At 42.3% G+C, this 13,708-nt stretch overlaps 2 protein-coding genes across 4 annotated transcripts; both read left to right on the top strand.

Moving 5' to 3' along the window:
* The first annotated feature begins 2,718 nt into the window (after nt 1–2,718).
* Nucleotides 2,719–5,460, top strand: LOC133924567 (uncharacterized). The gene is made up of 5 exons (XM_062370162.1): nt 2,719–2,923; nt 3,015–3,280; nt 3,755–3,934; nt 4,022–5,015; nt 5,087–5,460. The coding sequence occupies exons 1-5, from the start codon at nt 2,819–2,821 to the stop codon at nt 5,159–5,161; spliced, it is 1,620 nt and encodes a 539-aa protein (XP_062226146.1). The 5' UTR covers nt 2,719–2,818; the 3' UTR covers nt 5,162–5,460.
* Nucleotides 5,461–6,947: 1,487 nt separating this feature from the next.
* Nucleotides 6,948–12,559, top strand: LOC133924566 (uncharacterized). Of its 3 annotated transcripts, XM_062370159.1 has the most exons (8): nt 6,948–7,136; nt 8,677–9,882; nt 10,279–10,867; nt 10,961–11,047; nt 11,425–11,480; nt 11,845–11,944; nt 12,041–12,139; nt 12,222–12,559. In XM_062370159.1, exons 2-8 carry the CDS (start codon nt 8,765–8,767, stop codon nt 12,282–12,284), a joined length of 2,112 nt encoding a protein of 703 aa, XP_062226143.1. In that variant the 5' UTR covers nt 6,948–7,136; nt 8,677–8,764; the 3' UTR covers nt 12,285–12,559. The 3 variants fall into 3 exon arrangements, 2 of the variants coding, with proteins under 2 accessions (XP_062226143.1, XP_062226144.1); XM_062370160.1 differs by lacking the exon at nt 10,961–11,047; XR_009910823.1 differs by lacking the exons at nt 12,041–12,139; nt 12,222–12,559 and having other exon boundaries at nt 10,961–11,334; nt 11,845–11,921.
* Nucleotides 12,560–13,708: the final 1,149 nt, after the last annotated feature.

The raw sequence follows: 13,708 nt of genomic DNA, 5'->3' as shown, positions 1-13,708 counted from the left end.
TCTAATTAAAAAACGAAATTGAGAAGTTGATCATGGACCTGCACGAAATTTAACCTTTTGACATGTAGCTCGGATAGACGGTCGGAGACCAAGGATATGTAAATCTCGCTGAGATGATTTCGTTTTGCTATCTATCATCCCATTTGGACACTCGATGAAGCCATAGTGAGCACAATAAACATAGACCATTGGATAAAATAAAATGAAAAAATAAATAAAAGAAAGATAAGGCCAGTGGGATCGTCATCACCCAGATCCTAACCCATTTGGCCCGAGCGCCTCTGACGCCTCATTCACCAGTGCCAAATCCTAGCCGCTGCCTCGTCAGTGCCACCTCTAGCGCGCCTCGTGCCGAGCTGTCGCGCTGCCTTGGGCTATCGCAGCATCGCCCCGACCATCGTCGGTGGAGGCTGCCGACCGAGGAGGGGGCTAAGCAGGGGAGGGCTGGCTGAAGGCAAGAGGAAAGAAAGAACGAAATAAAGAAAGAAGAAAAAAAGAAGAAGAAAGAAGAGGAAGAAAAAAGAAAAGAGGAAGAAGAAGAAAGAAGGAGGAGGAGGAGGAGGTTTTTCACGAGTTTATCGGGTTTCGTCGTTAGTTTGTGATTCTACTCCCAAAGTGACTTTTTTGTAATCCTTAGATACTTGTAGATGGGTAGGTGGTCCCTAGAGTGTTACAGGGCCGATCTGAACGGTGATCGGTATGTGGACTCCTAGGCGTAGTGCGGGTCAGGTGGTTAGGTGTAGGTGCGTGAATTTCATTGGAGTGAAAATTCAAGCTAAAAAGTGAAATTTTGTCTTTACCTCCTCAAAGGTAGCAAACTCTAGCTTCAAAAATTAAGTGCTTGTTTGGTAGGATCCAGATTTTTATAGAAATGTTTCAGTTCTAGATTCTGCTCAGAAATATTAGGCTCATTTGCTAGAACTCTAGATTCTTGTAGAAATATTTTAACTACAGATTCTTATTAGAAATGTTTCTCTCATGAAACAAAATCACCTCTGAAAACAATTTAACCAATTGTCTGGATTTAGTTTCTTATGGTGTGATTGGTTGCCCGCATAGATCATATATGTAGGCTGAGAGAAAACAGACTAAACATAATTATATTAGTTGAAAATAAGAATATTTGGTTGGTTGTATCTGTCTGAACAGGTTGAGTTGAGTTTCTGTTTGATTAATTGAATTCAAGGCTACATGAGCGGATGGAAGAATTGAGACGGTGATTGATTGCTCGCATGAAAATGATTTTTTGGCACTGACAAGTAAGCCCGTCTACACGAGCTAATGCAGGAGCCTGCATCTGTCGAGTTAGGTTACGGATGTACCTTTACATCCGTCGAGCTAGACTAGAATAATACATACGAGCAATCAAACATATTTCTCTCATTATACGTATCCACTAGGCTAGGTTACTCTCGTGCGGTCAACTAATTAGATTATAGAAAAACAGCGCCATGGAGTTAAAAACCTAGACTCTTGCCCCTGTTGGACTGGGCCCCTCAGGCTCCGCCAATTCAAACATTGGATCGACCCCCCACGAATCTGTGCCCACTCTAGGGTTCAAAAAATCATCAAAAACTGCTCAATATTCGCGAAAACCGGTCAATTCAGTCCATACGAATTCTGAATTCGATCGATTTTCGAATTTGAATTAAAAAATTAAAATAAAAATCACAAAAATTCTAAAAATACTAGAGACAATTCTAAGACCTTATGTATTTTTTTTTTCAAAAATAATACCATTTGCATCATATTTTATATGGAGGAAGTTTGAAGAAAATATCGAAATTGGTCATATAAAAATGATGATTTGGCCCATCATATTAAGATAAATATTAACATGTAAACATATATTTTTGTGTAGGGTATATCTTAAGAGGATCTTCGAAATTTGTTTCACTTCATTTAGAGATTTATTAATTTCTCCATGTTTTTTTACAAAGTTCATAAGCATAAAGTGAACATGTTAAGAAATAGCATTGTAATTAATTTTTTCATGTCTAGTATTTTTTTTTACATAAAGCATAGTATAAGTAAACTAATAAAAGCAGTTTCACTAAATTTGGAGATGTGATGGGTTAGTTATGAATTAATCTAGTTGCAATACAATTACATAGTCCTGTATATTACAATAACTATTTCACGAGTTTATATATTTTTAAAAGTCGTATGATCATGTAAGAAGACTAACGGAATTGGTTTCATGATTTTTGGATTAGCAAAAAATTAACTATCCATTTAACTAGGTTTAGTAAATATATTTTTTATAGAAAATATACAACTTTTTCGTGAGTATAAATACTTTTATCATGTAGATCATGTTACAAAGAAACCAACAAAATTTGTTTCATTAGATTTGAAGCTCAGATAAATTAGTTAACGATTTTAAAAAGTTAAGTTTTTTTTGGTTTTTTTGAACTCTACTGAAATTCGATAAAATCGAAAGGTTTTAATGGAATTCAAGTGGTTTTCGATAAAAAAGAAATGCGGGAAATGTTGTCGGTTTTTAATAGAATTCGAGCGGTTTGTCCGAATTTTGCCTCCGATTTATAGATTTGACCGAGTAAATTTATCTAAATTCTCGCCAAATTTCAATTGCATTTTCCAATTTTCAAGAATATCGAAAAATCGCTGGAAAGCGGTTTGAAAGTCCCAAACGAATTCTAGAGCCTTGGCCAACCCGCGCCCTGCTTCCACGCCAACGGCCGGATTCCAAACCAGCGACGCTAAAGCACCCCTAAAAAATCCCCAAAAAGTTCAAACCAAAGCTCCATTAAATCCCTGCCCTGCCCTGCGCCCCTGCCCCCGCATCTCCGGATCCATGGGCTGCTTCCTCGCCTGCTTCGGCGGCGACGGCGACCAGCGGCGCCGCCGGCGGAAGTCGCCGAGGCAGTCACCGGCGAGGTCCCCGCCGCGGCCGAATCATGTGAGGGCTCTGACTTCGGGCATCCGGTCCTGCGCCGTGGAGCGCTCTGGTGGCAGCGAGTTCCTGATAGGGTTTGGGATTTCTCGCGCAGGTTGGGGCTGCTGTGGTCCGCAAGGCGTCGCTGGCGGCGGCGGATGTGGTGGTGAAGGAAGCGTCGCCGCCGTTGCGCGGGGCGAAGCCTTCGACGCCGGCGGCGGCTACGGATGCCCCGAATGAGGTGTTCGGCGAGGCGGCGGCCGATGTGGTGCTGAACGAGGCGTCTCTGCCGTTGCACGGGGCGAAGGCTTCGACGCCGCCGTTGGCTGTGAAGGTCGCGGATGAAGTGGTCGCCGACGCGGGCCCCGGCAAGGAGCTGAGGTGCGTGTAAACTGCATTGCTTAGCTTCCTCTTTGTGCGTGTGCTCTCATGTTTACGTGTATGCGGCGCACTTGCTCGTGCGAGTGAAATGGGTGCGGCTCACGTGTTTGCTAAAGTGCCATAGAGAAGTCCTGAGCTGTGATGTTCATCAATTCATGAATGCAAGCCTCACGCTGTCCGCGGTCGTTGTTGCCCATGGGTGCTACTGCTTGGCAACCAACTGCCTGCCTACAGATGCCAACGCTTTTATGCCTGTGCTTCCAGATTTTTGTTAGAATGCCATAGATAATAAGAGAAGAACTAGAGCTACGATATTCATCGATTTGTTGCTGCAAGCCTCATGCTGTCGGCAATTGCTGCTGCCCATGCCAGCTGCTTGCCTACAGATTCCAATGCCTTATTCTCATGCTTTTTGGATTTTTTTGCTGTAATTTGTTTGTGCTGCCGTGTTTCTTACTCTTCATTTGTTCACAGGGAGTTGAGTGAGCAGAAGGCATCACCTGTGTGCTCTTTGCCGCTGGAGAAGCAAGCCACGCCACCACTCTCCCCTGTCAAATGTTCTCCTGTGGTGGCAGGAGTTGTTTCCACACAGGATTCAGTGAAATGTTCTCCTGTGGTTGCAGCAGTTGTTTCTACTCCTGATTCAGAGCTCAGGTAGACGATGAACTATGTATTCTTTCTGTATGAATTATGATGTAGCTTTTGTGCCTGTTAATAAGCCATCTTTTTCATGATGCGTAGGGAGCTGAGTGATCATGGGAGTCAGAGCAGTGGCAAGAAGAGAGTAACGTTTGACATGAATGCTACAACATATGAAAATGCAGAAGCGTCTGACCCAGATGAGGAACCACCAGAGGTTGTCATCTACGCTGAAGATGAAGATGAAAACCATGCGCAGAAGACTGTGGTGCTCCCAGAGAATCACCGGTACCGGAATTGCTGTGACAGCGATGACGATGTTGGAGATGAGTACGCTGAGGATGATGTATACGGTGATGATAGTGATGAAGAGGAGGAGGATTATGTGGACTGCAAGATTGATTTACTGGATGAGGAGGAATTGAGCAGTGAAGAGAACAAGCAGGAGTCTCATGAGTCTCTGTTCTCACTGCCAATGTCTAATGATCAGCAGAATGATCAAGAAGTTATCAGTCCTGTGCCCAAGAGCAGTGGTACCTCTGTAGAGGAAGAAAGCCCTCTGATTAGAGGAAACAATCCCCGTGATAGAAGCAAGTATGTTTTTCCTGTGCTGAACCCGGTTCAGAATATGTCACAGTGGAAGGAAGCTAAGAGTCTCAAGAACCAAGCCGTACTAGGTGAAAAATTGGACAAGGAGAATGTAAACTTAGTGCCAGATGTAGGTGTAAACCAGACAAAGATGAACACTAGCAACTCTAGCAAAAAAGAAGTTTCTGTGGACGCAAGCCTCTCTACTTGGTTGGCTTCTTCTGAAAACTCAACAGTGGACAAGGTGCAAAGTAAATCTCCTTGTTCCATCTCCTCGGTAAGCCGAGAGGAAAAGCCTGTCCTGGGTGCTCTGACTGTTGGTGACCTTAAGCAATTGCCAGATGCATCATCTCCACGAAGGTCTCCAATCCATAACCGTGAGGGGGCTACGATCTCAGCTACAATGGGAAGTAACTGGAGTTGTACAAAGCATGACACCGAGTACTGTTCTTCTGGATCCGATTTAGGAACTAATGGAATCCCCAATACAACAAGCAAGTACAGAGAGGTACACAAAACACAACAAAAATTTCTTGTGACATATTAATGATATACTTATCCTTTAGTGGATTGTTGCAGGACAAAAGGGTGAACTGGCACTCGACGCCCTTCAATGTCAGGCTGGATAGAGCTCTGAAGAAAACTTCTACATGAGTTGTTGCTGTTTATTCAAAGTCAGAGAGATTGAGTCTTTGTTCAATGTGTGATCACAACAAAATTCCCGCTCCAAGCACTGCCTTGCCGATACACACTTTGTTCCTCTTTGTTTAGTCTTGTATTTTTCGAGTGCGAATCCGACTACTTTTATGTACATTGGAGTGGATATGCACCTTTCATGTCCATGCTGCTGGATACAGAAGTGCTGGAAAGTGGAAACTTAAGATTGTTTCCGATTGTATATTGCAAATGATTGTAAATTGTGATAAAAAAAGACCATCTAGTGTTCTTGTGTCCCTGCATTGTTCATGGTAATCTTGGCTAACCAACCTGAAGCTGCAGTTTTGCTGCTCATTGTTGCAGACCAAGAAGCGCCTACTATGTGCTGTATGGCTTGCTATATGGCTGACTGTTGAAGTGATTCTCCGTTTCTTTTTCTTTTTAATTGAGATGGGCTTCAACTGGGACTTGGTGTTCCATTCAACAAGGCATCATATTGTCTTCTCACATACATGATTGCTCAAGTTTGCGGTATGTTCTTATGTACCTAATTGCAAGAATCTCGATAACCTCAAATTTTACTGTGCACCTTAATACAACGTTCTTGGCTGTAATGTACTATGACAATTTAGATTAGTTTCACTGGAAGACATTTATTTTATGGACTTCGGAATCTTGTTTTCTTACAGTCGTAACAATTCTTCATTGGCCATGCTGTTTGACATGCCATACACATTAGGGTTGAATCTTTATTCTGAATGCTTTTGTAATTCTGATAGTTTAATGCAAGGATGTAAGATGTCATTTTGTATTCTTGTATGTTGTCCATTATTTCTTTCAACAGTATGATGATTTTGTTTTCTTACAATCCTATATTACAAATGATACAGGAAAGAGTATAGGATGGGATATAATTTCTGAGCATTTTCAACATTAAAGACAAAGGGGTCGAGCTTGTAGAACAATTTTGAGAAAATTTCTTATTTGTTATCGGAAAATAAGGTGATTCTCTATTTGCTATCTCACGAAATAAACTTTCTTATTTACCACTGCTACTAATTTTTATTCTTTCCTCGACACCGTCGTCTATTTGACTAATAAAAAAGACACATTTAACCTTAGGGAGAAAGTATCTACTGCAATCCATTCACCTTGTTATTTTCATATCTATTTTTTTACAATAGGAAACATAATAAATAAGCACATTAAAATTATTTATACAAAATTTTCTACAACTTTGATATTCACACAAAAATTAATTCTAATTTTTGCAATACTTAATCATAGTCACAAATATAATCATGCAGATCTCCTAGTGGTCAGCAAAAATCACGACTTTAGAAATTCATATCTTCTTATCTATTCATCCAAATTCAGTGTTCAAAAACCTTATAAAAAACATAAAAAATCTACAACTCTCTAGCATATCACATTATAAGATTCGGCATCTAAAGAGCTATAAACTTCGATTAGCTGCTGACAGTCGCGCCTGAGGCCGTCGTACTCCTACTTAAGGGTAAATGCGTTTTTTCTATGGATCAAATAGAAACAGTGGTAAGGAATGAATGGAAATTAGAATCAACGAAAAATAAGAAAATTCATTTTATAGGATGGCAAATAGAAAATTACATTATTTTTCTATAGCAATTAAAGAATTTTCTCAGCAAGTTTCCCCACGTCGTTTCCTAAAAAAAAGTCGAAACCGTCGCGTGTCACAGCCGGATTCACCACCAGAGCCCACCGATTACCTTCCTACCCCCGAAGCGGCAGCGGAAAGGAGAGACGGGCGACGGGATCTCAAACCGAACACGAGACAGGGAGAGATGCGAGAGATCGAGAGGGACGTTGCCACGTTGGGAGCACGCGGCGATTGCGAGCGCCGCCACCCTGATCCGGAGCCCTACCCCCGAGCGGCCCAGACTCGCACGATCTGGGGTTCGTGGGTTTCGCCACCAGATTGGGGAAAATCAAGGTAATCTTTGTTGTCGGATGATTTGCGTTCTAGGGTTCTTCGCTAGCTCTAGACTTGTCGAAGGGATGCGAACGGCGAGATCCTTTCACCGCGCTGGTCTCTCTAGGGTTTTGTTGATAATTTAGTGTGAATTCCATGTGTTTTGGCTTTTGGGTCGGGCGACCGCAATTCGCGTTCCTCTCGATCGCGCCCGCCGCCTCTTCGTCCTCCACGCCCATGCCGCCCTCCACTTCGGCTTCGCGCTCCTCTCCCTCGGCCTTCTCCACCCTGGTGCAGCGCCCTCCCTCGTCGGCGTCTTCCTTCGACCCGGGCCGCCGCCGAGCCTCGTCTCGTGCGCTGAAGGCAAGCGGCGCCCGACCTGCACCGTGGTCTCATTGAGCTCGTTCCATTCCTTCGTTTTTCCTGTGAAAATCCTCCGTTCCAAACGGGGCCGTAGCCTGCAGGAGTGCAGGGGAGCAGTTAAGTGTCCGTTGCCTCGCAGGCTGTGGACACCTGCTAAATAGAAAACTTCAATATAAAAGTGTGCGTAACAGCAGGTGTTGGGGATTTACTTGGAAATTTTCATTTTTTATTCGATCTGGTGAAATAGCAATTGGTGGCCAATGTAGATTAAGTATTTAATGTCATACCACAATTTATATATCTACTTCTAATTATGGGATGTGTGAATAGATTTGTTCTGTTCTGAGTTGAACTAATTACAGTTATTGATGGTAGTGGTACAATATGGTGGCTGATTGGAAATTTGATATGCCAGGTGTGTTGTTTCGAAAAAAAATTCCAAGTAAGGTACATTCATAACAACTGTGTAGTATTTTGCACTTCACAATTGGGCAACTTGCTAATGCTTAATTTGCTCAATGCTAAATGTTGTTGTCTTCATTTAAACTGTTGATCCTACTTGGTTAGGATAAAGTTCCCCAAAAGCGTTCTTCAAGAATTCATCTGGTTCAGTTGTATCTCTTGCTTACTTTTGTATTTTTGGTAGTACTATTGTGTGCAGTTTGTGAATTCCATTACTAGCAAATCCAATGCAATCCATTTGATCCATTGGGTCCGCTCCAATTGTTTTTGATCCCCTCCTCCACATATACTTTATTCTTTTCCCAATCTCTTACAATATGACTACACTTGCTCTGCCAACCCTTCCACGTGAAAATCCCCTCCGATAGTTGCCACTTGCACCATCTCCTGGTCTACCTACTGCCGCCTTCCCTTTTTCCCTCCGCTGTCTCCTACTTTTCCCATTCCCAACTACTAGTGACTGCCACGAGCTGCCAGCCTGCCACACCGTCATCGGTGTCATTTGCATGCCATCATCATGAAAGTCCCGTCCCTGCATGGTAGAAACATGTATCTCGTTTTTCAAATTTTCTCGAGATGTAGCAGCCGTAATTCCTACTTTAAGCTCCCCAACCAAGTTTTCTCACATTTTTTCTTTCTTCTTATTAATTTCTATTTTCTTCTTTAAAAAGATACTGTTCTCGTAAAAATGTTGGAAATCTCGTTTTGTAATCTAGTGCTTCATTTTGTTTTGCAGTAAGCATTGGACAAATTGTTGAATCTTAAGTTGACACGTAAATGTGAAGGGGCAAGTTCTCTGCAACTGAATAACTTGAGAGGGATATATGGTTGACATGAACTCTGATCACGTTCTTGAGGCTCCTGACATTCCTGATCGAGTACAGCAGTCAACATGCCCTGTCTCAAGCTCTGTTTCCAGGAGGGACATTACTGTGGCGGGTACTAATCCATTTCCACGCAGAAGACTTATAATTAAAACCAGAGATGATTCCTTGCGTGGCCCATCAAATCAAGGCGATGCTTGTAGTGTACCGCCTGCGCCTTCAGATGCTGACCATATTTTCAGACAAGCTGAATTGGCACGAATTCTGGCATTATCAGAAGATCTTGAATTGAAATTGTCCTCACAAACATGCAACTTGACTTCATGTACATCTTCTGAGAATGAAATGAGGGCTGGAAAACATGGTTTGGATCAGCGCAGCAGCATTTTGAACCACATAAGTTGTAGTGGCACTGGAGGAAGGAGCTCTAGCTGCCAAATTAGAGATGGGGAGGTTAGTCAACGAGATGCAAATCATCGGAATGCAAACTTCCTTGGTGTGGGATCAGGTCTTCCTACTATCCCAGTGGGAAAGCCACGAAACAGAGCAGGTACTACCACCACCAATAGGCTGAAGGTTGTAGCAGGTGCTGATGTTTGTCCAGGATCGAGATCCGGGGAGGTCAAAGGGGAAGTGATCACTAATGAGGCCGTCGCAGAATCTTCAAGCACTCCATGTGTTGTTCCTCAAAGGCATGTGGGTCACAAAAAGCTGGTCCGCAATGGATGTATTTCTCCCTCTAACATAGCCAAAAAAAGCGTAAAAGTTGATGAAAAGCAAGAAATGTGCTCTTCAAGTGGAGTTTTGCACCGTTCGTGTCCTCAGCTTGATGTTTTGGGTAAAGGCAATGTGATTGATCTCACTGATAATTTGCTAACAACAAGAAGGCAAGAAAGCACAGGAAATGATAGATTGATTTCTGCAAACAACATGGACACAAGAACGGCAAAAAGGTTGAGAACAGACATAGCTGGCAAGACATTGGTTCCATCGTATGAATATCATGTAAACAGAAGCAATTGTTCTGGGGTTAGTTTATCAGGTCGCAACAACAGAGGAAAAGAAATTAGCCATGATTTCTTGGACAGTGAGCGGATTGAAGAGGGTAATATGAGGAGGTATGTCCTCCTATCTGTTCCTCGTAGCTGTTCATCAATTCATTCTTGTTTTTTATTGATGGGAATTCATTTCATGTTATAGCTAGTTTGTGTACTGATATGAGCTCAAAATATTGGAGAATTGTCTTTTCTTCCAAAACTTAGCAATACGGTTTACTTAAATACGTAATAAATCATTGGTTGAATTAAATTTTATAGAATTATAGTGCATTTAGCTCGATGGAGTACCGTGAAATCAAACTGATTGTTTTAAAAGTCAAATTTATTATCCAATCCATTTCATTGAGCAAGAAGCCTTATTGATATGAAATGAATCCTTTATTTTTCTGGTTTCACTGCATTGTTGGATAGTCAGTATGTGATATTACTTGAACTTATGTACCTCTGCTATTGCAGGGTTCGTCTAACTGCTGGAGGAACTTCTTCTGTTGTAAACAACAGCAGCTATGGTATGAATCCTGAGCAAGGTTGGAGAACAACACATAATCACACAAATAAATTACCCATTTCATTTATGAGTAAGACAACTAGTAGTTGTGGACAAGAATCAGGATCTTCTGCGCCATCTGATCAGGATCATGGGTCTGCAGCAGGAGGCAATAATAACTTGCTTAGTGGAGCAACCACAATACGGCCTGAACGTTTGGGGAATAAAACTATAAGGTTTTTTAGAGGGAGGAGGAAACATGCCTCAAGTTCTTCCCATCCTGGTGAAAGCTCTAGTGCTCTTGATGAACCTACAGGTTCATTGCTTGCATCTTCAAGAATAACGGCTGGCAGAAATCAAACCACTCATCAACATGATATTCCTATAATAACCACTGATGGCATGTTCCCTGAAGTTAGACCTAGTTCGAGTGGATACAGTAATGGAACCTCGGTTGATCCTACCATACAAGCACAGTTGGAGTCTGATGAGTTACTGGCTCGTCAACTTCAGGAGCAGCTTTACAATGAATCTCCTCACGTTGTCCCTACAGAAGGGGTAATTTCTGATCATCTCTCTCTAAGTAATCCATTCGACTTCTTGAAGATCAAATGCATATTACAGTCGGATTCTTGGTTTTCCATAAAGCAGATTGATGCAGTCGTAGCAATGTCACTTCAACATGAAGATGATGTACATCGGGCTTCTAGAGCTGTTAGGCAGTCTCAATACAATACTGTGAGAGCACCTAGCTCATTATTGATGTATTACCTAGCTCATACATGACCAGTATCTCTGCAACCTTTGCTACCAACTATATGATATCACAATTGCTGAATATGAAGTTAGAGGGCCTTCTGTTTTCATAAACATGGGAAATATGTGACAGAAAAATCTTGCAGTGTGTATGCCTAGGTGACAGTACATACTATAGTCCATTTCCAGTTCGGAGTACTGAACCACCTCTTTTATATGTCCTCCTGTACCACTGTGGTGTTTTCAGCTGCTCTTTGAACTACTATGTAGTATGATAGTCTTCATTGAGTTTACAGTTCCTGATTGCTTTACTGAAACGATCCTCAGATTATTAACAGCTTCTAGTTTACAATTTTCAGGGACCTGTTTTTCCCAGATATCATGGTGGTCCACACATTCAACCTAACATTGATTTGTAAGTGGTCCTTCTCCTGCTCCACTGGCCTTGATGTTACCTGATTAGCTTGGGATCTCAAAACAGTTTTACACGTATGATTCTTTAGCTATTGATCTGAATGAAAATTTTACATATAACCTTCCGTCATACACTTTAGCAGCTTTATCGTTTGTGCACCTGGGTCATATTTATGTAATTGGTGACCTCTTTCCCAGAGAAACTGTTGAAGCTTGAATTTGTCTTTTGTTTATTCATTTTAACCTCACTTGCTGGGCTACTTTCTTATCTGTATAATCGCATTTATGCTGATTTTGGCGACGTACAGTCGAACAAATAAATCCTATGAATTTTTGAACATGTGATGAAGGAGCTCTTGTTGCAGAAGTGACTACGATGCACTACTTGCACTAGATGAAAATAACCACCAGCACACTGGTGCTTCAGAAAGTCAGATCAATAACTTGCCACAGTCAGTAGTTCAGGTACAAATTTCTTTCAATAATACTCATGAAATGAGTTTTCTTCTTCTTTTGTTTGAAAATCCTAACTAGTTATCCGTGATTCTCTGTTTTGGAAAGTCGAATAGCATCGAAGAGCCCTGTGCTGTCTGCCTTGAAAATCCCTCTGTGGGAGACACCATCCGCCATTTGCCATGCTTTCACAAGTTCCATAAAGAGGTATGCAGTCTGAGTTTTATATTTCATTAATCTTCGCTGAACTCTGTTGCATATCTGATGTCAACTTGTTTTCACGTTGCAGTGTATCGACGAGTGGCTGAGAAGAAAGAAACTGTGCCCAGTATGCAAGTCTGGGATTAGATAAAGCGTACGGTTGTAGTTTTCTGTAGGTAGCGGTAGCGACGAGAGGCTGCGATTTCTTGTTCTGGCTGCTTCTGTGCCAATTCCTACAGTGCACTTTTTTGCCCCCAATGGATCGCTCTCAATGTTTTGTGGGGCATAATTGCGTCATTTCGTATGTCTGCATTTCTTACTAATTTTTGTTATAGATTCATCTAGTGGCATGAAGGGTATAGTTAATTAGCTGACCGTCCGATACGCCATCGTTGCACGATTTAATCAAGAAGTGCAGTTTTTTTTTCCTGATGTGCAAATCACTGTCTTTAGATGTGACATGTGGGTTCTAAAAAAAAGACGACATGGATTCTAAAGAAACTTCGTTGTAGGCTTGCGGGAAAATGAACCGTGGTGACATTAGGACTAGTTTCTGCACTTGTGAGGAGTCCGGAGCCAAGTAAGGCCTTGTTTGGTTGGGTCGGGAACGGTTGGGGTTGTGGACTAACTCTTTGGATCAATTCGGTGCGGAAACGTTTCTAGTCGTATTTTTTATGTCTTCGTTTAAGCTTGATTGGGATTGTAACCTGCCCCATCCTGTCTCCCTTCCTCCCCCGTGACAAAACCACCGACTATGGAGGTGTGGAAAAATTCCTCGGAGGAAAAAACCATGGACTACCGAGGCATGAAAAAAAATTCTCGGAGGTGACGGTGATGTGGCGGTCTCCCCTCCCGCGTCCATCCCCTCTGGTGGCTACCTTCTTGTCGGTAGTCGCGACGCCCTCCTCTTCCTCCCTCTCTGCTCTCGCGTGCTAGGGTTTTGTCGTGTCCAGTGCTCTTGATTTTGCGTCCTAGGGTTCTTGACAACGAAGGCATCGCAGCCGCCCCACCTCGCCCCTCCGTTCATGAGGAAAGTAACACACGCGCTGGTCGAATCCTTAGTTTTTTTCATCCAGGTAAGTGACCTTTTCCTTCTCCTCCACCCTTCCCGGTGGACCCCTCTTGCTGCCCTCTTGATTACCATCTCTCCCCTTAATCGCGTTTTGGTTTCTCTGCAGGAGCGTTAGCCATCGATGTTGGAATCTTGTTCTACGTGTCTCGTTATTACCTGGGTGTTTGTTTTTGACTATTTGTGATCTTTTGTGATGCGATATGCTAAGTTTAATTAACTGCTTTACAATAAATTAGAGGGCATTCAGGGTTCATCCTTGGCAAATCTTGTTGCCACTAGTTTTGAGGACTAAGGATTCAATAATTGCTTGTTGATAGGACCACGCTAGTACGTTTGGTTAGGAAAGGGGCAAATTTTGGTTACAGCTGATTTTGGTACTACGCTCAAGAGTGCGAACACAATGTTCTGTTGATTAATATTTGATGCTGCAATGTCACAACTCATAAGAAGAATGACGCTACATGTTTTCACCTGTTCTTGCCTTTTCTTTTGATGATTAGCCA

Source organism: Phragmites australis, chromosome 7, assembly GCF_958298935.1.
Source record: "Phragmites australis chromosome 7, lpPhrAust1.1, whole genome shotgun sequence".
Lineage (NCBI taxonomy): Eukaryota > Viridiplantae > Streptophyta > Magnoliopsida > Poales > Poaceae > Phragmites > Phragmites australis.
This window is presented reverse-complemented; position numbering and strand designations above follow the sequence as displayed.

Excerpts from the sequence above, each read along its gene's own strand:
- LOC133924567 (XM_062370162.1), top strand. The coding sequence starts at position 2,819 with ATGGGCTGCTTCCTCGCCTGCTTCGGCGGCGACGGCGACCAGCGGCGC. Across the intron at positions 2,924-3,014 it reads CCCCGCCGCGGCCGAATCAT|GTTGGGGCTGCTGTGGTCCG; the intron begins GTGAGGGCTCTG and ends TTTCTCGCGCAG. Across the intron at positions 5,016-5,086 it reads CAACAAGCAAGTACAGAGAG|GACAAAAGGGTGAACTGGCA; the intron begins GTACACAAAACA and ends GGATTGTTGCAG.
- LOC133924566 (XM_062370159.1), top strand. The coding sequence starts at position 8,765 with ATGGTTGACATGAACTCTGATCACGTTCTTGAGGCTCCTGACATTCCT. Across the intron at positions 11,481-11,844 it reads ATTCAACCTAACATTGATTT|AAGTGACTACGATGCACTAC; the intron begins GTAAGTGGTCCT and ends CTCTTGTTGCAG. Across the intron at positions 12,140-12,221 it reads TTCACAAGTTCCATAAAGAG|TGTATCGACGAGTGGCTGAG; the intron begins GTATGCAGTCTG and ends TTCACGTTGCAG.